The sequence below is a fragment of the Protopterus annectens genome, chromosome 3.part1, assembly GCF_019279795.1.
Source record: "Protopterus annectens isolate FY-2018-M chromosome 3.part1, PAN1.0, whole genome shotgun sequence".
NCBI lineage: Eukaryota > Metazoa > Chordata > Ceratodontiformes > Protopteridae > Protopterus > Protopterus annectens.
The window spans coordinates 1,319,519,379-1,319,545,009 of record NC_056732.1 but is presented as its reverse complement, the minus strand read 5'-3'; the positions used below and the strand labels follow the sequence as shown (position 1 = coordinate 1,319,545,009).

The 25,631-nt window shown below is 38.0% G+C and overlaps 1 protein-coding gene across 1 annotated transcript in view; it reads left to right on the top strand.

Moving 5' to 3' along the window:
- PIEZO2 (piezo type mechanosensitive ion channel component 2) overlaps positions 1 to 25,631 on the top strand; it is a gene marked incomplete in the record, with an annotated part of 2,710,318 nt that overhangs the window by 769,481 nt on the left and 1,915,206 nt on the right. Inside the window, 1 exon segment of the mRNA XM_044067359.1 lies at positions 1,874 to 1,999. Within this exon segment, the coding sequence (XP_043923294.1) occupies positions 1,874 to 1,999 (126 nt within the window).

Below are 25,631 nucleotides of genomic sequence, written 5' to 3'. Positions count from 1 at the left end.
TTCATTGTCTCATAATACTACACTGTTGCCTTGTGCCTTTTCACTAAAGCTATTCTGTGGCATAAAATACTATAGCAATAACCCATGTCTGAGTGTGGGTAATGCTGGATTTACCCACGAATGGTGTGGTTTGGTCATGAGGGCGAAGCTCGAGTGACCAAACAAAGACAACCGTGGGTAAATCCAGCATGGCCCACACCCAGACGTGGGTTATTGCTATTATACAATGACATTATTTAAGAAAAAAAATACTTTTCTTAAATAATGTCATTGTATAAGGGCAAAGTGCTGTCCTTCCATTGCTGGACATTTCCTTCAGCCTTATCTGATGTACTGCGCATGCATTTGGAACTGCCGTTCTCATGCATACCCAGTACATCACTGCTCAGGAAAGTAAGCAATGGAGAAAAGAAGATCTCCTTTGCTCCATTTTTCTTTTTTCTTTTTTTTTTTAATTAATAAAACTTTAGGGCAGTTTAGGAGTAGGAGAGAGACAGCATGGATGAAATACAAGGGATATCAGGTACACGTGCTTAGTTTTCCCCTAGTATTTTGTCTATGCTGCCTGTCTGGTATGTCTGGAGTCTGGACTATAGATTTTATTTTTATTTTTTAAGAAATAAAAATAATATTTAAGGACAATACCAATGGAAAATAGTCTGGGCAACCAGACCTTTTTCCGTTGATATATTCTCAGATTTACAATGGACACGTTGCTTGGGCTTGCCAATCAGTGTGCACGTTTTGGAATGTTAATGGCCAGTCATTGTATAATGTATATTCTGCAACATGAGCTTGTCAGAACTGACTAGTAAACCAACATTGGGATAGATATTATGGAAGATCTTTAAATAAGTGGTGTTACTTTTGACCATCTACCCATTCACAGCTTGGCTCTAGCCATAGTCTTCAGGTTTGGGCATACTTTTCAAAATTCTTCCTGTCTAACCAAAGCTACTTATCACAACTACAATTTCAGGAGTTTATATCCAATAACCTGCTATTAAAGTAAGACAGATAGTAGATATCCATCTAAAAGCTGCTGCCAGTGTATGAACTGTTCCATAAGGTATTAACAGCATGCCTGAAGTGACAATATGGCAATGTTTTTGGCACAATTTGCAATATATGTAAAGGTGCAGCAAAAACATTTCCATCTGCTTCTTTTACTTCTAAAACTTAAGTTTCAGATGAGTCGTGGTCCAGTAGATGTACAGTGTTTAATGTTAGCTTATGCTCAGAGAACATACACAATATTACTGATACCATTGACAATTGTTAAGTCAGACACTACAAACTATACTATGCAGTAGTAACCCTTCTTATCATGCATACTGTAAGGGTCAAATAAGCCCATTATCAGGCTTAGTAATAATCTACTTTTATGACTTGACTTCACTTGTACAGCTTAGACAAGAGAATACATTACTGTTGCCTTGCAAAGACCCAAAACACAAAAGGAGCAGTTTGGGAGAACATTACAGTTCATTAGACCCCTTAAAATCTACAACAAAGGCAACAAAGTGTATAACATGAAATTAAGAGTTTTGCAAAGAAAATGCAACCATATGGTTTGACTGTTTTTTTTTTTATATTCAAACTTAACTTTTTGGTGAACGTAAACAAACATGCTAACAATTCTGTACAATGTAGAGAGAAGTGAAGTGAGATCTGATGAAGATGAGTGTAATACAAGAAGAAGGCAAAAAAGTAATTTTCTGATAATTAATTGTTATATCTACGCACTAACTAATGATGCTGATTCATGAACCTCATCTGTTTTTAATAGTAAGACGTAATGCAGTTATCTTTGTAATGAGCACGTAATTTTCCAGGGACTAATCTCTATGCTTTTCATTTCCTTTAATTCTAGGACACACGGGAAGATTGTTAAAATCCTTATGTTTTATGAGCCTCTCTTTTCTGCTGCTTCACATCATCTTTCAAATCACAATAAACAGCCTACTGGCCAGGAACCATATTGATCCAGGTTTTAACTGTAAGTACAACTGCAGCTCTTTGATTGCATTTCAGCAGTTTGCTTTTTATGAGACACTACTGCCTTAAAAAAAACTTATGAATTGCACAAATCATTTGAACTTGGGCAGTAAATAATGCTTTCTGTATTGTTAACTGCAATAAACAGTTTGTTTCTCAGTTTTGTGACTTGGAATCATGAAACAGCACAGTTTGCTAGGCAGTATGGCATCCAGCTGCACACAGTACACTAAGTACAGCTGCTCCTTTCTTCAGTAAGTATATCCGAGATGACAGATGCTGCAAATTATATTCTTTGTTACACACTTGTTTGCTCTAGACTGTATATGTACAACTAAAATGGGAACATTGAGAGTATTTTGGCATTTTTGGTATTGTCAACAGGACTTAAAGAAGCCATCATGTTTTCTAACCTTCATAGTGGTAGTAATATCTCTTAAAGCCATCATCTTAGAAGTGGTTGCAATTCTTTTGTGTTGCTAGTGACCTAAGATAATCATTTTAAGTATCATAAAATAAAGAAAAGGTGTTCTATTTTCGCTTACCACCACAAGTCTTACAAAGTCATGATGCACTAAACAGCATACAAGCAGGGATTTCACTAGTGGTCACATTGTTGCTTTGCAGCTGGTTGTATGGCGCAGAGGGATAAAACCTAACTGCCACCCAGGTAAGCCAGAAGTAGCTGGCAATGCAAGTACTGCAGGGGACAGATGGAGAGGAAGGGAATGACTACCCAATACCTGTCTGCCCATCCAAAAGCAATAAAGTAGCCATCTACAATACCAGCAACCAGTGAAGGCTGGGCATCACAAGCAGAAAAGTTTAGAGCCATGTGCTCATCAAGCAGCCCGGTCATGCTGTTGCCATGAGAGGCATATGTGCAGAAGCATGCATGCATCCTGCCTTCAGTGTTTTGGAAAACACATATGTCAAGACTGCCTTAGGGATCAATGAGTTAAGACTACAAACAAAAGCTGATAGCTACTAGGATGATAATTTCACATGACCACTTCTTGTCCAAGTAACAAGAAAAAGGCAATTCAGTCAACAGACTGACAGGAGATCTGTTGCCTTGCAGGCAATACACACAAACACACACACACACACACACACACACACACACAGATATATATATATATATATATATATATATATATATATATATATATATATATATATATATATATATACATACACACCTACAGAAGATAAAATATGCTTTTGTTGTGGCCAAAATTTTTGCAGCCCCTGATGGGGATGTTGTGTTCTCTCCCCACAGTTTTATATTCTAATGCCAAGCTCTCACAATTATGGAGTAAGCAGAATACATTGTCTTATTGCAGAAAAAATACACACCTTTCCCTGTTGTTTTGCAACTTCAGTTACAAAACAAAATAGGATTATGTCTACACAGAAACCCCCACAATGGTTATGAAAGGGACGCCATTGATTCTCTGTGCATAAATATAGTGTGTCTACTAAAGCAGTCATTTTCCACATAATCAATCTTATTAATTTGCAGTGCACTGCACATCTGCATGAGTAATTCATGACTATTGAGTAGATACATTTTGATGATGATTATCCATGGGGAAGACCTCTGCAAAATTAAATAATAGCATTTACCCATTTATCTGTCCATTTTCCCAGATGTAATCAGAGAGATTCAGTAAACATTACACAATCCTCTAAGACTGTGTGCACACTGCACTATGACATGCACATGCTATGTACTGTTTTGCATTAAGTAAGTGGTCTCCACAGTGTGTAGAGCTGAGCAACCACAGTAAATACTGTGGCATAATAATTACAGCATAAGCAGCTGAACTGTATTCTAATCAATCAATCCAAGATAAAGGGATTTTCAATAAGCTACAAAACAACTGTGTAGAATAAGTTCTGGTTTTCCCTGCAAATTACAAAACCTATTGGAATACAGCCAAGGAAAGGAGTCTACACAGACAGAATGTTAGGGACTAACGTTGCTTTAATTCATGTGTATATGCAACAGGCTGAAGTATGTGCTACTGCTGCTGCTGCTGCTAGACCATGACCAAGAAAGAGAAGAGTTTTCAGACCCCATTTAACTTATCACAATCTGCATGACGTGGAAATTGTAGAGCACTACAGGATGGGTAGAGACACACTACAGGAACTCTGCAACCTCTGTCATCCTCAACTCACCCTCAGGGAAAACCAAGAGGAGCCAATACAAGTGGAGAGAAAGGTATGTGTAGCACATAGAATTTTAGCTACAGAAACCTTTCAGGGACCAACAGGGGACATGCTGGGGGTAGCACTGGCATCAGCATTCAGGATCCATTAACTTCTGAATGCTATGTTCCAACATGCCAGTGGCCACATATATTTTCCCCATATCCCTAGGGACAAGGCCACAAATATGCAGGAATTCTCCCCTGTGGCACACTACTCTGAAGTATTGGGTGGCATAGATTGTGCACATATAGAAGTCAAGGCACAGCCCGGGGAATAGGGAAGGGTCTACATAAATAGAAAGGGCTTCCACTCCATTAACTACCTAGTCATGTGTAATGCTAAGGGGATGATCTTGAATGTGTTTGCTGGCAACTCAGGCAGTTACCATGACTCACATATCTGGTACACCTCCCAACTGTATTAGATGTTCACTAGTGGTGATGTCCCACTGGGTCATTTACTTGGGGATGCAGGTTATGCACTGGAACCACAGCTGATGACGCCCATCAGAAATGCACACACACATGCTGAAGAATGTCACAATGAGGCACAAACTGAAAATGTCATAGAGCATGTGTTTGGTCTGCTGAAGTCACAGTTCCTCTGCCTAGATACATCTTGGGGGAGAGCTGCAGTACAATCCATGTACATGAACTGAAATCTTTACTGTCAGTGCCATGCTTTACAACATCATCCTGAGGAAACAGTTTTTGCAAGATTAACAATGGGAAGGGGCACACATCCAGCCACCAATGGCAAAGTCACCACAGCCACATGCATGAGAGGAGTCAGAGGGGGATCCAGCAGCTGCTGTGGGTGTATGCACACATAGGTATCCTCAATATGCCCTTGCATTGGCTAAGAGGCAACACATGGCACACTCACTCACCATGTAAGTGGCTAAAAGCTTCATCCTATGCACATACATATAGTAACATTGATGCCAGGCAAGGCTCACAACCTTTACCTACCCATGTAATGGCTGTGTACTCCTGGCATCAGACAAACTCAGCCCTGAGCTCAAACTCTTGCAACTGGTGTATTTACACGGTAAGTGTTGAACATGGAGGGTTAAAACAGAATTGTGTAATAATACCAATGAATGGCATATCCTTGCATGTTGTTACTTGGCGATGTAAGTAAGTAAAAGGTGGATGATTTGTACAGCAATACCTTTAACATGTGACAGCAGAGGCTTAGGAGAATGCATGTGTCTTCTATCAAGTATTAGACCTCAGGCATCAAAGATTTACACATTCATACCTCCCAAAAGTACTGATGGTCATTGAATGACCTCAGTTTGGCCTCATACTTTTGTGCTAGAAAATCATTAGAAAGAAGTTAGAAAGTAATGAGAAACATTTCACTTTCAGCTTCATAACCCTCAGAAGATTCCTAAAAATACTAATTGCAAAAATTGTTTTGATTCCCTCAACTGTCTAACTTTGTAAGACCAAAATATGTTAAAAGTACAATTAGCAAAACAACATCACAAACACAGATATACTAAGCACTAAGTCAGCTATACACCCTGAGCATCAGATACAAAGTGTATGTATCCCTGAATCCAAAAGATAGAAAACAAGGACTTTGCACAGTTATCACCACTTGCATAGGGTGTTGTGCAGGGAGGCAGGAAGCCTTTGCTGACGTAAAAGGTAAGTGAGTGCATTTGAGTAAGAAAGAGAAACAGGCAGACATTTGGATAAAGAAAAAATGTCCACTGAGACAGAATGAGCTTTAAGCCTCACAGCCAAGCCATGTAACCCTTGTGTGTGAGTCTATATGGGTCCTCCAGGTGGAACTGGTGTGCGAGTGTCTGGAATTACACAGCCAAGCTTTGTGCTAGCACTATTTCTTGGCATGTTTTGACAGGTGTGAGACATGCATGGTAGAGGTGGCAGTTCATCGTTCTCATACCCACCCACAAGAACTAGCTTTGCCAGGAGTTGCACTGGAATGTCCATGCCCATAGTCAGATGCACTGCTGCTACCTGAATGTGACTGATGTCTGCTGGACAATCTCTACTTACAAGGATGCCCAGGACCATGAGCCCATAGCCTGTCATGTCTGGGTGTGGACAACTCAACCACTGATGGAGCAGTGGAAGTAGTGCCACAGTGGAAGCGTGACCGGGCACAGCCATGTTGGCTAACATTGTATGATTTGACTGATCTAGACCCACATGAATGCTGTCCCCCTCCCAGCAGAAATTCCATCACAGACACTACCAGATCCAATGTGTCATTCATCTGATCCATTGAATGAGCTAAAAGGTGGAGGCAGTTATGCATATCAGCCTGTGCCACATCTATAACCCTAAGCATTTCTCTGGAGGACCTACTGGAACATGCCTGCCCCTCCATAATGGCCCTAAACATATGTTGAGTGGCAAGGGAAGACACACCTGGATCAGTTGGATGATGGACAGCAGGCTTCCTCCGAGCACCCCTAACAACACTCCTGCATGGCAACTTGCACACACTTTAGCTATGACTAGAGTCAACAGGCATTGTACCACAGTAACCATACTACCCTGACTGTCTCACCCTCCTCCTGTCCAATATCTGAATGCACACTGAAATGGGTATGCATAGGCCTTCTGGCTGCGTACAATAGAATTACATGGGATGGCTGAATGTCAACCTCAGTGTCAGATTCAACCTCTGCACCTACTGACTGTACCTCTATTTGGCCACCATCATCATCAGAGTTTTCTGATACTCTGACATCAAGTGGTAAGAGTCCTACACGTCCACTGTCAGGATCACCTGTGATAATAAGCAACAAACACAGGAAAGAAATTAATACCTATACGACTATAGTCCAATATATGCTAACAAACTAACAATGGTGCTACCATTACAGACACAACAACAATACACACAACAGTCCTGACACCCACATCACACATATGGGTAAAATAAATATTTATTTGAACTGATTACCAGTACTGACATAAAAATGTTTGGTTTACCATGTCCAAATGATTGTAGGGTTCCTAGGGAGGATGGTCCTGGAAGAAGTTAAGCAAAAGGTAAGGACACCATTATCACAATTAACAGTAACACAGGAGGGAGTTAACTTTTTCCCCTTTATATGTCCATTAACAATACTTTTACAAGAACTTGGATGACACATCCACCTCAAGCCCATGTGTAGTCCACAAGAATGTGTTAACTGCATCAATTTACAACTATTCTCCCCAAAAAAACATGTATGTTAAACAGAACTTCAGTATTGCTGACAGAATTTTACTATACAAGAAGTAATTTAGAATTGAGATAGGTAAGCCTACCTGGAAGCTCCTCGTGGGACATACTTGTCCTTCCTGAAACACCAGCACCAAAATCAGTGCTGTTGTGCACTATCCACTGAGCTCTCTGGATCCCTGACAGTGGGCAGGGACTCTTAATTTGGTGTCAGTGATGTCCCTGTAGCAGTCCCTTCCCAGAAACTATTAATTTATGAGCCATGGCAGCTGCTGTCCTCCAGGCCAATGAAATCATGTCAGTGGTGCTATGGTGCAATTGATCATATATCCTGCTCTGGCCACATACTGCATTTGCATTAGCCACTATCTGCTGCCAAATTTGAATTCTGCCAGACATATACCAAGATCCCTTCTTAAGCAGAAAGGCATCATGTTGCCTAAATGCTTCCAAATTGACTTCATTCTCAAGGTCACTGCAGGAAGGGTTGTGGGAATTTGGGTGCCTGGGTGACATAGTCCAAGGTGACATAAAACACAAAAAAAGGATAATACATATAAGTATCACATAAATAAAAGTTCTGCTTAGATATAACACATAAAAGGTAGGATTTCACTATTACCCACTGGAGAAACAAAAAACAGTCATGATATTCAAATATAAAAATGAATTATGTGGTTATAACATATTGCAATCACACACAAAGCAAGGTTGGATCCAAAATAAGGAGAGTAACAATAGCAAATTTTGTTTGCACCAACACAGAAATAGAACTTGGCTCTACCACCCCCAAAACAACAGGCAAATGACATGTTTTGCTAACATAATGTCAGTGAACTGCTAAAAGTACTATCAAACAAAAACTGTCCCAAAAACGTATACACATTTACCACAGAATATTCAATGTTATGCAATTGCCAGTTACATCTATCTGTGGCCAGCACACCCCTATAGGTGGCTATGGGCCATCCTAGAAGGCTAACACCTCTGTCTCATTTACGATATAGGACATTTACATCTCACTGAAATAACAATAACAGAGTGTAAAGAGAAAAAAACAGTTGTAACATTAGCACTTGTGATGACAGTTAATAAGGCTCTGCATCTGAGAAAGTGAAATACCCTGACAAATATACCTAAGCCATCAGTAAACGTCTAAGAAGTGCATACTAATGCATATAAATAACTGGAAAATGCAAGCATACCTTATCAAGATTATTAGTCTTCTGTGCAGATAAATCCCAAAGTAATATCTTCTTCTGTGTTGTCCATATAAACAAGTCTATTCACCTTCAGGTTGCCAACTACATGGTTCATTTTTATAGCCTAGATTCAGGGCTATGAGCATGGTGAAGATACAAATGAGGTATGAACTCATTGCTGAATCTCAAATACTTGGCACCATGTATCAGATGTAAACACAGTGCGGGCATTCCCTCGGTGTTTGTTGCTAATGGATTGAAACTGTGAATGATTACTGGTAGGGAGAAGGAAAGCAAAAACAACAATTCAGACTCCCTTACATCCAGTGGGTGCATCACCCAGGTTACAATTTTCAAGGTAGAAGTAATTGTATCAAGGTTTTAAATGTAAGCAGTACACATTTCATTTATTGACAACTGTAAATTATTGCTATTTACGATCCTTACATATTTTAAGGACAATGATACAGGATACCTTACAGACTGCATGTCTCAGATTACTGGTCAAATAAGACAAGAATGAGCAATAAACACAGAGAGATAAAACAGAGCTGCATTTGTGCAAGCAATAGTCATAAATGGTGGTGTGATCACACAATGCACTGCATCTGAAATTAATACATGTACAAACAACTGTCATATATTTTGTTAATACTGTGGATGTTGTTGCAGTTGCTTGTATACACAATTTTCATTCTCTGCTGTAAATCTGTTTCTGTGGTGAAGAGGGGTAAGACACCCTTACTCTGTTTTGTTGAATCATTGGAGTGAGAGTTCAAATCCAGGCCTGTGTAAAAATATTTCACATATAATAATATAATTTTTTGTAATATTGTTTATAATTAGATTTCTGTTCTTCTTTTCTCATAATTTTACCTTTTTATTTGTTTTTTTTTTATTTTTATGCCACTGCTTGTGCAGTGCATAACTTAATGCAAACAAGGGAAATGTTGAAACAAAATGAATGTCATGTTTAACTTTGCTTATCTCGTTTGCGTGACACTTGACACTGTGCTAACCTGGACTAGTGGCCAGCACAGAAAGCAGACAGAACACCTGCTGACAAGGTGTAGACATTCTAAATGTCAAAAATGATACATTGTTGCAGTTTTTGCTTTTCACCATGCAATTCCCCTAAGAGGTGTTGCACAGCTGTTAAGACACAGAAGTTAATTATAAATATATACTATTCCTGTGATAGCAGGTGTAAGTGTAGGGCTGTATTGCAAATGGTCCTTGGTTCTAATACAGGAACTGCAACATATTTTTACTGATGTGACAGTTCAGTTTATAGTAATGAATAGGTAAATATCAAGTGTTACTTCAGTATTCCTGCAGCAACAGGTGTATGTGTAGGGCTGTCATGCATATGGTCCTGGGTTCTAATACAAGAAATTCCAGATTTTTTACTGTTGCTCCATTACACATTATATTGAATATTACTTATAACACTTTATACAAAATTATAAAAAGTGAAGCTGTTATGAATTATATGTGTGAGGGATAAGAAACCCTTACTGTGTTTTTAAGGTTCAGATGTATGACTGAGGGTATACTGTCTACTATGTTTCTGTAAGTATAATTCTGTTATCTGGACTTGGATGGCCTTCACACTTAAATAAGGCACATACATAAATTAATGTATACACAAGGACCTTGTCAGGTCACACACATACATGGTTAACATAACTGAATAGCTATGGTTCTTTCCTACCACCCTGCTGTACATTCATATATTGCTTACCCTTTTTTCTTTCCCCTGCTTGCCCCCCCCCCCCCATTTCACCATTTTCCTATCTACATGATTTTAAGAACTATAATCTGGTCAAAAATAAAATCAGACACAACATACATAAATACCAAAAAAAAAAAAAAAAAAAAACAATGGAGCCCTTCACTTTTTGGCTCCTGTGCTTGCTCAAACTTTGGAGTCATGCAGCAATGGCAAGTGATTGTGGTGCGGTTACTTCTGCCCAATGCCACATAAGCTCACTGCACTACATCAACACACAGTAACACATGGTGAATGTACTATAAGGAATAATTTCATTAAATTATCAGTTCTTATTTAAAAGTATTACATATACCTGGATTTGAACCCTATATCATCTGGGGTAAAAAAAAATGTGACAATGCCTTTACATCTGCTTCCACAGAGTCAGCTAAGAAGCAGGTGTGTTTCATACCCTCAATACTGAGAACTCTCAGACTTTTAGCAATTAGAAATGCATATCTTGCATGCACAAACACTTTTCCAACCATCACGTAAACCCGCTGTGGTACACTTTGTAAAGTGGGCAGTAGCATGTGTGGGTCAATAACAGATTTGTGTACTTTAGGGAGGCCTTGCAAAATAGGTACAACTGGATGACTGACCCGCTGTGGTACACTTTGTAAAGTGGGCAGTAGCATGTGTGGGTCAATAACAGATTTGTGTACTTTAGGGAGGCCTTGCAAAATAGGTACAACTGGATGACTGACCATCCTCTCAAGTACACAAATCTGTTATTGACCTCCTATGAGACCTATTGTCTCAGGTAGAGGTTGGTGTACAGAAACAATCTCTATTTTCATTGAGAAGCACCTGAGACCAATTTTAGATACAAATGAACATGTTCTTAGAGATACAGAGCATTTTTTGAGTGATTTGTATGAGTTTTTAGAAATTCATGATTCCAATGTAACTTTTGTTACACTGGATGTAGTTTCTTTATTCACTGTGATCCCCAAAATGGAGGGTATCATAGCTACCAAGTGTTTTATGGAAACATCAGCTAGATATAGCCCTGATTTAGTGAGTCTGGTCTTACGATTGCTTGAACTGGTCTTGGAACATAATTTGTTTCTATTTATTGATCAATTCTACAGACAGTGCAATGGCGTAGCTATGGGCACTTCTTGTGCCAATAGCTATGCCAATGCGGTCATGGCAGTATGGGAAGATGAGTTTGTGTTTAAGGGCCCATTCGCCCACTTGATTACCTTTTATCGGAGATTTGTGGACGATGTTTTTATTTTATGGGCAGGAGATGAGTCACAGTTAGCTAGTTTTGTCAGTTTCATCAACAATAGTACACATTATTTAAATTTTACACATAGAATGTCAAGATTTAATATGGATTTTTTAGCTGTAGAGATTGTAAAAGGCAATAATGATGTAATATTTACAAGACAGCACAGGAAAGATTGTCATGTTAACCATCTACTACACAGGAGTAGTGCACATCCACCCCATATATTTAAAAATGTGATTACCAACCAGGCCATGAGAGCCTCACGATTGAATGTGAGGGATGATGATTTTAATGTGGAACTGGATAGGGTCAAGACATTTTTAGGTGACAGGGGGTATAGTAACAATAGTATACAGACACATATACCTCGGGTTATGGCCATGAGAGATGATCAAGCCAAACCATATTTTTCAAGTAGAACTAGATCTATAGGCAAGAGGCAGACAGCCCTCGACAATAGTAAAACCAGACTATCCTTGAAATATTCCACTGATATAAATAGGTACACTGATATAGTGAAGAAGAACTGGCAGATTTTACTAACAGACAAAGATATAGCCAGTTTGGTTGATAATGTCCCTAAATTTAGTTACAGGAATGACAGATCCTTAAAGAGGAGGTTATGCTACTCCAAAGATAGACACACAGATATTAGTAATGGGAGCACCAGACCCTGTGGTAGTTGTAGTTGGTGCACGTATATAGATGAAAGTCCTTGTTTCTATCATCCTGATTTAAAGCAGGACTTTTATTTTAATACAGGAGCCAACTGCACCAGTCAACATGTGGTTTACTTGGCAGACTGTAGGATCTGCAGAAAATTTTATGTGGGGAAGACAGATAGACATCTTAAAGATCGGATTAGGGAACATACCTATAACATCAGGAAAGGGAATAAGAACAATGCATTAGCCAAACATGTGATGGAATTTGATAGCACTCACATTTTCAAATTCAGAGTTATAGCTTTGTTATATGAGAGCATGAGACGAGGGGATATACGCAATAAGACAGAGAATCTGGAAGCAATCTGGATCACAAAGCTTAGAGCCACAGAAGGGCATGGCCTGAATGAGTGTATCCCACTGAAACCTAAATTAAAGATGAGACCACTTTGTAGGTAATATATTCATCTCCTGCTGTCCACAACACAGTATATTTGTTTTATAATATTTTAATAACACAATATATGTATATTTTTGATGTTTTTTATTTATATATATATATATATGGGTCTACTACTAATTACCGACACGACGATTCCCCGACAGAAAACTCCCCGACGCCAGATGACCAACATCACACAAACCCGACAACGCAAAACACCGAACACCATTACACCGAACACCATTACACCGACACACGGAACGTAAACAACACGCGACACTACATAGCATACACACTAGCCCTGACCCAAACCCTAACCCTAAGGTCCGACACTATCGCACACTTCACCTACCTGCACCCTAACCCTAACTCACTTAACCCACCCCTAGCCCAAGCTCCGACACTAACGCACACTTCACCTACCTGCACCCTAACCCTAACTCACTTAACCCACCTAGCCCAAGCTCCGACACTAACGCACACATCACCTACCTGCACCCTAACCCTAACTCACTTAACCCACCCCTAGCCCAAGCTCCGACACTAACGCACACTTCACCTACCTGCACCCTAACCGTAACTCACTTAACCCGTCCCTAAACTACAGTCCCTCACTAGCACACACTTACCTTACCCGAACCATACCTCCGACACGAACACACACTCACCTTTCCCACAGCCTAACCCGACATCCCACAATCTCGAGCACTTACCTGACCGCTCCTAACTCCGTCACCATCGCACACTTACCGCGTCGCGATCGCACATTCCCTTGTCGGTCTTTCCGCTGTCGGCAAATCACCCTGTCGGTACACTTACCTGTCGGTCATCTGGCATCGGTGAGTTTCCTGTCGGGAAATCGTCGTTTCGGGCATTAGTAGTAGACCCATATATATATATATATATATATATATATATATATATATATTATATATTTATATATATTTTTTATATATGTTTTAGTTATTATGAATGAAATAAAATATATTATGATAGATGGGACCAGTCACATGACTATCAATTGGGTGATGTAACATGATTATAAAGGTGTGGCATTTTTAGTGCTTGTATACACCTGAAGAAGCTTAATTGTGAAAGCGCTTGTGTTTGCACCAAGTAAAGGCCTGTTCTGGATTCCAAAGCCGTCTCCGTCTCTTTTTTTCTTGGATTACCTACACTTTTCTACAGAGACGCAGTGGTGGGTTGTCTTCTTTTGGCAACAATTTTTTCTTTTATTATTTCCAATTCTGTTTTACAAACCCTACATTTGTCTGTTTCTCCCACATGTTCAATGGACTTTGTAAGCCAACGTGTACGTAGTCCACTATCTTGGGACACCATTATTAACCTTTCATCCTTTGGTTTCAATTTGCCTCTCTTTAACCATTCCTGCATTCAATCTTGATCAACATGAGATTCTTCCAGGAGTTTTCTATACTTGCAACTATATTTATGCATTTTCCACATTTCTTGCCTTCTCATCTGATCCTTCACCTGATATATATATATATATATATATATATATATAATTATATATATATATATATATATATATATATATATATATATATATATATATATATATATATATATATATATATATATATATATATATATATATATATATATATATATATATATATATATATATATATATATATATATATATATATATATATATATATATATATATATATATATATATATATATATATTTTTTTGGCACATTCAGTACTGCCTGATTTCTTATCTACTTCTGGTTTGATTTTCATTCCTGCCTGACACTGATATCCTTCTGCTAGACTGAGAAGGGAAGTCATCTTAGATTTATTCTCCTCATGTTTCAAAACTTTCACTATGTTTGGGTCTTGTGAGGTCAGCAGATAAGTATGCAGTCCCATGATTGCAGATCTGTACATGTAATTAAGTTCAATGAGGCCCATACCTCCTTTGGAATGCTGAAAATATTATCTTGGTATGCAATGATTTTTATAAATCTTTTGATGAACATGAAGGATCCTTCTTGTTTTCTCGTTTAATCTATCCAACACCTTTTGTGGCCAGTCAGTCACTCCAAAACTGTAAATTAGGACAGGAAGAGCAAATTGGTTTACAGCTTGAACTATGTTCCTAGATGTAAATGGTGTTTTCAGGATTAATTTAAGTCTTCTAAAATATTCCTTACTGGGAATTATTTACGTTTGTTCATGTTTTATTGTTGATCCTTCATCAATTCCCAAATATTTATACAATCCCTCAATTTATTTTATATCACACTCTTGTTTTCTTGGTGCTGCAGCTTTTATGCTTTAAAGGTTGCTTTTGCACATTTATCAAGGCCAAATGACATCCTTATATCATCTGAAAAAGTTTTGACAACTTGCAGTTGTGCTTTCATTTCCTCATCTTATGAGCTATATATACAGTTGGCGAAGATGAGAAGCCTTTACACTTTGTTGCTTTCTGGAAGCCAAATTATAGCCATGACCTAATCTGTTAAGCAAACAGCTTAATGCGTTAAGGGCAAGGTAAAAGACCAGCAGTGACAGAGAGTCGCCCTGCAATATCCCCCTTTGGATTTTTATCCCTGAAATAATAATTTGTCCTTTATCATGGCTTAATTGCAGAGTGGTTTGGTACTGTTTCATGGTCACTATAATGTAGTTTATCAGTGTAGGGTGTATCTTATACATTTTTAAATGCTCTTTTATCCATGAATCTGGGATACTATCAAATGCTTTTTTGTTGTCAATCCATGCCATACTTAGTTTCTTCCCCTTTTTACAGTTCTGCATGACTTTATTTAACAACAAATGATCCTTTGTTCCATATGACTTTTTTATTACCCTTTTGTTCTATTGCCATAATTGAGTTTTCTTCTAAATGGCTATAAACTCTGTCAGCATCAATTCCAGTGTATAGTTTATACATAATCGGAAGGCACGTTATTGGTCTATAATTTTTAGGGTAGCTTGCAGGTTCCCTCTTAACTCCTTCAGTTCCATGAAGCTGAGGGAGTTTGCACTGTAACTTCCAATGGGTAGAGCCTCAGCCTTTTGACAGAATCAAATTATGTAATCACATTTCAAACAAATGTTCATATATCTGGAACCAGAGGGATTATGAAAGAAGTATAAATGGCAAACTCTTCAGCACAAACTATTTTATAGTGGTAGTATTCTTTAGGTTCTAGGCCTTAAACTGAGTTTTGTAAATCACAGTAAACACAGTAACTGTTACATTTGTAATATTTTGTAAACAATTTACAGCATCTCAGCAACAACTTAAGTTACAGACATACTGTCAGTAGTATTTTATTCATCTAGTTAAGAGCTTTCATATCAGGCTAAGGAGTTCTGCCTGTGTTACTTGGCTGTTGAGATTTTTAGAAAAATGTGAACATTATATCTATATAAATTAATATCATAAAAACAGCAGGTATCTATTTTGCTCTACAAGACAGAGGTCAGATATTAATGCAGTTGAGTTTTCTATTGTATAAGCTTTAAGATAAAAATCTTTTAAAACCTTGTACATAGCATGATTTTGGAATTATTGATGCAAATATGAAAAACAATATTTGACACTTAGAGGTGTCAGTAAGAGTTAACTGCAGATGCACCTAGAGGCATCACTCAGATCTAATGATTTAAGTAGGAGCATTGTTTTTCCTGTTGTTAGCTAGGCTGATGTTTGTTCGGGATGCTCATATAAATAGTTCTTACTTACTCATGGCTAAATCTTCATGCAAAGATGTTAATACTGTTAGCCAGAAGTTAGGTACTGCATCAGAGCATGGGATTTTCCAATTATAGGCTTTTCTTAATTTTGTTTCAGTCTCTCTGACCATTACTTTATCTCATTTCATATCCTGTACATTTGAAGTTCTTATTCTTTCTTTTACCTCTTCTATCCATTTAGTGTCTTTGTTATGTCCCCCAGGACCTTCATAAATACTTCTCCAAACTGTATCTATTTCTTCTTTTTTGGTGGTCTTTCAATTCCTTTTACCTTAGTTCCCAGTTCTCTATAAAACTTTTTTTTGGTCATCAATGAATTGTTTATTTTGTACTTTTCCTTTATGTTTATCTGTGTATCTTTTTATCTGCCTGTGCTGAGATTTCTAATTTATTATTTCCAGTAGTGCGAGATAGATCCTAATCTGTTGTAATACTACGCATTGCTTTTATCACATCTATCTTTCTGAGTATTTTTGTTGATCTATTGCCTCTTCTATACTACTCAAACAGTGATACTTCTTGTCTTAATTGCTTTATAGTTTTCGCTGTTCTGTACTTCCATGATGACATTCGATTTCTCCCTGTCCTTTCCCTTACTACCCTGTGTTCTGGTGGTAGGATTTTATCTGTTATTAATTTGGCTGCACAGTAATGTATCCTTTTTACTTCTGTTATAGCTAATGAATCTGTATGGACAGTCCTAATTACTGTGTTCATTTGTTTTATCAAACTTCTAACTTTTTGGGTTTTATTGACCTTCTGCAGTCTATTTCTTTCATTGATCTTAATATGTCTATCCATCTCTATTAAATCAAGTAACTCTTCTCTTAGATCATTTTCTTCTATACTAAAGACACATTCGTTGTTCGCCATTTCCTACGGGCATTCTGTAGAAAGTTCCAGAGCTTCGTCCTGTGCCACATTCTCCTCAGTTTCCCCCTGTGTCATCCGCTGCTGTTTCATATGGGAGCTCACTGGCCTATCATTCCAAGGCATTGATATGTCAGAGATGCCACAGTCTCCTGTTATTTCCCTTGCTGTATAGCTACACCTGAACATTTGTACTGGTTTCCTATGGGAGGCTCCAAAGTATTTTCATATGTCAACTGATTAAATGCTTCTGCTCCACTGGTTTCTCCTTAGTTTTAGTGTCCCTTGCTCTATCCTGTTGTGTTGTTATCTGAGTTAAATTTTCTACACTAAATCCTTCACTTTGCAGATAATCCATAACATCAGTTTCTATGTCTTTAACTTTTCCATTACTAATTCTATTTTTGACTTTTCCTCTTTGTTTTCTTATGTTTTGTTTTGTAAAATCTTCCATAGCCAGATGTGGTTGCTTATAGTTCTCTTCAAATATCTTTGGTGCTGCTCTTTTTGCATTGATTTGTTTTGCTTTCTCCTTTTGCATAAATATTGCACCCTATTAAACATTTTTTCTTTCCCATGTCCATATCTCTTCTTCAGATGTCTCCTGCTCCTTTTGTTTCTCCTAACTTTGGGGACTAGTTATTCCATTATGCTGTGATATGACCTGTGTTAGACTTTCTACACTGAATCCTTCACTTTGCAAGTATTCCATAACTTCAGCTTCTATTTTTTAACTTCTAATTGACTAATCTTCTGTTCTACACTCCCTCTTTGTGATCTTAATTTTTTATTGTGAAATATTCCATATATGAATGCCTTTGCCCATATTTCTCATCAAATATTTTTGAGGTTGCCTTTTTGGTGTTGATTAATTTGGCTTTCTCCTTTGCATAAATATTGCACCATAACAGATATGTCTTTCTTTCTTTCCCATGTCCATATTTCTTTTGTATACCCTTCAAACATCTCTAAATTTTGTTCTTTAAATTTTCACACTTCCTCAGTCACTTCTTTTTTCCAAAAGGCACAAGGTTTTTTGGGCTATATAGTGTTTTCACAGATCTGTTGTATTAATGAATACAACATTTTATTTGAAGCTTCTGACAGTTATTCTTGTGGAAGTATTTTTCTTTCCTCTAATTTCTTTCTTAATATTTTTATATATCTTTTGTCTGGAAATTCTGGTCTACTTTGCCTAATTGTAACAATACATAATTTCTTTCTTATACTCAATAGTCCACTCTGTCATCTGTATGACTATTTTTTGGCCTATCAGTTTTTGTAATTTTTGTGGATTGCTACATCCTTCTACAACAAGGGGGGCATCCTCTCCCTGGGCCTGGCCTAGCTCCATTGTAGGAATATTTCCATGGCTTGCGGATTCTACACTGTCATATTTTCTAGTCCTGGTACCAGTGCACCTACCAGGATTGGATACTTTTCTATCCATGATATATGCTGTATAAAATTCAGTCTATATCTCAGTGTCGTCTTAGTAAGATTTTGTGAAAAAGAGGGTCCAACTCGTGAAGGTACTCACCAAGACTTGAGCATGAATTCAATCCCAGCAGTACTTCATTCCTTTTGCTGATTTTATCATCTCTCCATTGGACCCCAGCTGGGGGAGTTTCTCAATAATACATGCATGGGGAATTGTGTCCAAACCTAGGCCAGTATGCACGGTCTTACCTTCATTTAAGTCTGAGTCAATGTCTGTAGATATTCTGTTCTAACATTTTTGCTTATTATTGTGGGTTATATAGTGTGTTCTAACATTATTGTTCATTGTTTTCTGTTTTTTCTTAATGCATACAAATTGTACTTCTTTGTTAGTGTGACAGTCGCTGTTGTGTTTTATTTTATTTTAATTTTTTTAATTTACTATTGTACTTCTGGAGGTTTTCTGCCTAGGCCTCCACTGAAAATGTCAGACTTTCCCAGTAAACAAATATCAAATAAATAAATAAATAAAAATAAAAAAAATCACACAGAATCAATGGGCTGTGACAAAACCACAGATCACCTATTGTGTGACTCAGAACAGACACCTACCTGACATGGTTGAATACACACTTCAACACACCCTCTAGATAAAATATGTTCCCGTAGAAGGGTGTACATCAACATGCATCCATCGGGGGGGGGGGGCAGCACCTGTTGTATGCATATATAGACACATCCTGACTCTCCTTTCTAATTGAGGTAGACAAATATGTGATCATGGACCTTTTCTAAATGGACACTAGTAATATCCTGGCTGTGTGCAACATGCATGTGTGAGTTGTTAATGCTACATTCTTGTCTGTTACATCTGTTAGATGTCCTCTAAGAGGTGATCGAGGGCATACATGATGACAACACTGTCATCCTGTGGAACTTGAGCAGGCCAAGGCATCTGACAGAAATCCACACCAAGGTATTCATTCAATGCTGTCAGATGTGGTAATAAACACCTGCATCCCCAAGTGAGTAGACCTCTGGATCACATACATGGCATCTAAATATGTTGAAATGTGTGAAGTGACCTATAGCTGGAGTCCAGTGATCAGGTCCATACATCAGGGCTGTCTTTTAAGCCCTTTCCTGATCATTATTTAAGTTACAGACGTCAAAAATGGCATACACATCCTGTATCCAAACAACTGTCTGGAGGACTACAGATTGTGGGCAATTATTGACTCCAACTGTGATATTATTATAATACAAACAGTATCAACACACACTAAAGAATGCTGCCACAGCAATGGCAACACATAAGATGAAACTAAAAGATGGTGGGATTTGTTACATTATGAAAACAAATGCACAACCCAATGATGATGTAGACATCACTCCCTGTAGCAGACCTAGTGGTATGTGGGCTGTGTCCTGGGGTAGATGGTATGTGGATCGTCCACCAGCATATGGCCACAGTGGTGACTATGCCCTTGTATGTAACACAACTACTGAGTATGTGCAGGACATCCATATCAAAAGCCATAATACCTACACAGATCACAGCATTCATCAAACCAGTAACTGAGTACAATGCAGCCTTCTTCATGTTCCTCCCTATACATCTTCCAGTGACATGTAACTGAAGAGTACCACCTTTGCCATAGTGAGCTCCATCACATTATATTGGCCATACCTAGGTATTTCTTTTTGTTGCATAAACACTACTGTCTGATGTTGCATAACCCCAATCAATGTGTTATACCAGATGCATGTGTGATACCTGATGTTCTTCTCATTTCACTGTTGCAGTCATTACATTTGGGTAATCTGCTGGCAGGTTGCCCTCAGTCGGCCTGATTAACAAAGTCTTGGGTCCTGCGTCGGTTGCTGGCCCTTCTTCCATGACGTCAGGTCGTCAGGGGTATAAAACATGCAGCTGACGCCATTACATCAGTCTTTCTTGCCACGTGGAGCCCGAAGCAGAAGCAGTTCGCAAGTGCCGGTTGTCTGACTCCTGAAATTTTCGTTTTCAAGTTTCAGAACCGAAGTTTTCAACTTAAAGCTAAGTACCCCATTGGGGAAACTTTTTCTTGCTCCTTACCGATGTCAGTAAAAGTTAATAATCGTATTACTTGTGGGAAGCAAATACCTCATAAGGATTTTCATTTGTACTGTATTCCTTGCCTAGGCCCTGACCACGACATACCTTGCTGTCAGTTTTGTGCTTTATTTAATCAGTGCACTATCCATCGTTGGTTCATTTTTGCATCAAAATATTTTGGTTCTTGGTTTAATTATCCAGAAATGGTGTCGGACAGCCATCCGACTACCGGAATACTGAAAAAACACAAAGAAAAAGACAGAGACAGGCCGTTGAGGTCCAAAACTGGCGACGACACTTCTCCTAAGCCAGTCGCCAGTTCGCCGGTACTCAGTGAGGTGCTTTCACAGACCCTGATACCTGCTACTTCTGATTCACAGATCTCTACTGAGACCCATTCAGAGTCCGGTATGCCGTGAGATGCTTCATATTTAGAACCCACGGATGTCTCTACCTGGGATGGGTCCAGAGCCGCTGAGCAGGCACCGGCTTCTGAGGGTGTATTCAGGCCTACAGACTTGCATATTAAGCTGACACCAACTTCAGTGCTAAGGCCTAAATCTCGATCTATGTCTAAAAAAATGACGCCCAGGCCACATGTTGAGGCCTCTATGCCTAAAAAACAAATGATCAAAACGGCTGAAGATTTAATTACTCTAATCAGAGGTAGTCAACCCCCTCCCTCCAAGAGGCCTAGGATTGAATTTGACTGCATCTTCTGAACAGGATTCTGTTTCTTCTGACTCTTCTAATGATCTGGATTTGTCCATATCTACTTATGAGGACTCTGATACAGAGGAATCCATTCCCTCTACTTCTCTGCCTGAGGATTTCTCTTTTGGGGAAACTTTACATACCTTAAGGGAGCATTTCCACTGGGAAAGTCAGGATTTCTCTGAATCCAAAAAGAGGCTTAGGGATTTCCTTCTTCTGCCTCAGCATAGGCCTTTGGCTATACCACCTGTACTAGATATTGTTGATGATGTTTTTTCGGAATCCAGCATGGCCCCTGATTCCTTGCCTCCAGCCCCTAGCAAACCAGACAGGTACTACAGGGTTCCTGAGTCCCACAAATTCCTTTTCAAAAACCCTATTGCGGACCCTGAAATCATTTTTCAGGGGCCCAAGGGCATTAAGGCTTCTACTGCTAAAAATCATACCCTTCTGATAGAGACTCCAGGGTGCTGGATAGATGGGGAAAAAGCTTTATAGTTCTGCAACCTTAGCAATCAGGGCATTAAAATGTCAATTCCATATGCTAAAATATCAACAACGTATCATGGGACTACTTAAACAGAAAATTATGTTGATTTCTGACTGTGTGGAGAATAAAGATTTGCAGGAACAAAGCTCTTGAGTTCACCAAAGGACCAAGCAGAACAAATAAATTAGCGCTTTCAATCACTTTTAATTCATGACCTTCTTCAGAAACATCATACACTTGCCCACCCTTCCTTTTATACACACAAACAGGAAATGACATAATAATTGTAACAAATGTAACAAATATAATTATAATTAAAACCTAGTAATAAAATACTACTATATTGTTTATATATGAAAAAATTAATAAATATCAAATGTATAAAAATTATCTATACATCAAAAAACATTTTAAACTAATAGTATCATTCAACCCGGGTGCTCTATCAGCCCCCAAGTTTAACTGCCAATAGGCTTCTTTACACTCTAAAATGTTGTTTAAATCACCAGCAAAGTGTGATTTGTCCACTTTGTCCAGAACGAAAAATTCAAACTTCTTGAACTCATTGCATACAATAGAATGTCTAAATAATGCATTAGTTTTGTCGTTTTTCTTTATCACTAAATAGTGTTCATATATCCTCCTTTTTAAACATCTTTTGGTCTTACCTATGTAATAGTTTCCACATGTGACACAGCTTGCTAAATAGACCACTAACTCACTGTTGCAGTTAAAATAATCCTTGGCCCAGAAAATTTCTTTAGAATTCCCAATTGTGACAAAAGATGTATTACTAATAAATCTACACTGTCTACAATTGTTACAACTGTAGGTACCTTTCTTATTTGTACATGCACGGGTATGATTCCTTGATTTCTCGTTATTCAATTCTAATATACTCTTGATGTTCGTTGTCCGCTTGTATGTAAATTTTGGAGCCAACCCAAGTGTGTTAACTAAGTCTTTGTTGCCCAAAATAATTCTCCAATTATTTTCCAAAATGTTTTTTATCAGCCACATCTCATTAACTGTGGGTATAGGAAATGAGATCATATATTCATTATCTCCACTTCTACCTTTAGTTTGACAATTCAAACCTGTTGATCCTATCATAATGCCCTTAGATTGTAAAATGGGCTTAGCCACATTCTGTCTTAACAACAAAACTTTGCTTTCTATCTTTTTGACCCAATTGGAATCATATCTGCGATTTTGAAACAAAAGTCTCAAGGTACACACCTCTCTTGAGAATGTGTCATCATTTGAAGTCAGTCTACTTAACCTTATCAATTGCCCTTTTATAACACCCTTTTTCATATGAATAGGATGTAGGCTGTCCTTATGCAAGTATTGATTTGCAAAATAAGGTTTTCTGTAAATCCTACTTACAGATGTTCTTTTTTCATAATCGATTTCTACAATTAGATCCAGATAATTGATTGCTTTTCCAAAGCCTCCAATTTTAAACGACAGAAATGTAGTTGTTGAATTTAAGTCTGTCACCAATTTTTCAAATTCAATTTGGTTTCCAGACCAAAGAAAAAACAAATCGTCAATGTACCTACAGTAAATCTCTACCTTGTTGAAACTAGGGTGAGTTTCTAAAAATTTTTGCTCCCAGTTAGCCATAACCAAATTGGCAAAAGTAGGAGCTACTCTGGCCCCCATTGCTACACCAGAGGTTTGTTGGTACACAGACTTGTTGAAGGTGAAAAAGTTGTTTCCCAGAATTATCACCATGAGACTACATATGGTGTTTATTTTAGTCCCTGATAATTCAGAGTTTCCATTTAGATATTCTCTCATATACTCTATTCCTGTGTCCTGATCAATAGATGTGTATAGGCTTCTCACGTCTAAGGTTCCAAAGAACAAGTTTTTGTTACCTATTTTATAATTTCTTAAGACTTCTAACAAATGCCAGGAATCTCTCAAATAGTATTTTGATTTTTGGACTGTAGGGTTCAGTATGCTGTCGAGCCAAATGGAAATGTTTTCAGTTTTTGACCTTTGAGCTGAAATAATAGGTCTAAAAGGTATAGTGCTATCACTGTTCTGAATTTTTGGAATGCCAAAAAAAGTTGCAATCTTTGGCTGTTCCACTTGCATAAAATCGTAGCTACCACTATCAATCTCTCCTTGACTGAACATGTCGAAAAGTAAAGTGTCTATCTTGTTGTAATTCTTATGTAGTTCCTCATAATTAACTCTTTTATACGTGTTGTCTTCTTTTAATATATTCCCTATTGTATTTTCATAGTCTATGGTGTTCATAACAACTATTTTTCCACCCTTATTGGCCTTCATTACTCTAACACTAGAGTCAATACTCAAAGACTGTAAGGCACTTAATTCCTTTTGAGAAAAATTTTTTTCAATACATGTCGATTGCAACTTTCTAAATTCACCTTCACACATGTTCTGAAATACTTGTAAGGTGCTCTGTAAGGGAGGATTGTATGTACTAGCTCTCTTTGGTGTTTCAACATTATTTTTTGTTTTGTAATGTAAAATATCATGCATAATGTAATTTAAATTAAATTTTCTCAAGTTCAGTCTGAAATCAATTAACAATTGTCCAATGTTAACTTTGTTTGATGGAATGAATGAGAAGCCCTTTTTCAGGACATTCTCCGCTTCTGTTGATAGTGTGACACTTGACAAATTCAAAACATCCATTTCGTAATGGTCTGCTCGAAATGTGTCTACCATTTTTTCTTGTTCTTGCCTTTTGGCCTGAACTTCTTTTGAGTGACATTGTGCCACTTGGTAGTCCGTTTGTTCTGGTTCAATACCCCCAAAAAAGGAGCTTCATTGGCCACCACTGATGAACCTGCCACCTCTGCATAAGATGTGTTATTTACGTTGTTAATACAGTGATGTACATTTGAGGAACCAGAATTTTTATAGTCTGTAACCACAACATTGTCTACTGTTTCACCCACCATTTCCTCACTAAAAACTGCTAAGTGAGGCTGACTGGAACCTCTTCCGCCCTCTTTGTTGGTAGAGTTGTTAATTTCAAAAACTGTCCGTGTAGTGTTATCTTCGCAAACCTCTTGTGAAATGTATGCCTTATTAGATGCATAAGTAACAATGTCCCGTTTTAATTTTAACTGCTTCCTTGTTATAATTGTAGCCTTGTGTCGGTCAGCCTTCACTTCTATCCTGATTTGCAGGACTTATTGCATTCAGCTGAACAAGCTGGCAAATATACTTTGCAATGTGGTTTTGATTCTTTAGAAACCTCTTGTAGGGCTGCTGTTACAGGGTTTGTGTGTAGAAGGCATGCTTGGTTTAAGGAGCAGTCTCTGCCTGATCATGTTAAAGCAAAACTTTTAGATGCTCCTTTACAGCAGGTCCACTTATTTGGCAATAAGGCTGAAGACATTCTAAAAAAGATGGAAGATAAAGCTAAATCTATGCAAACTGTGAAAGATTTCTTACAAGTGCAACCTCCTAGATTTAGTAGGTATTGGCCTACTAAGAACTGGTCCTTTCCAGCTCCTTCCAGAGCCATTACAG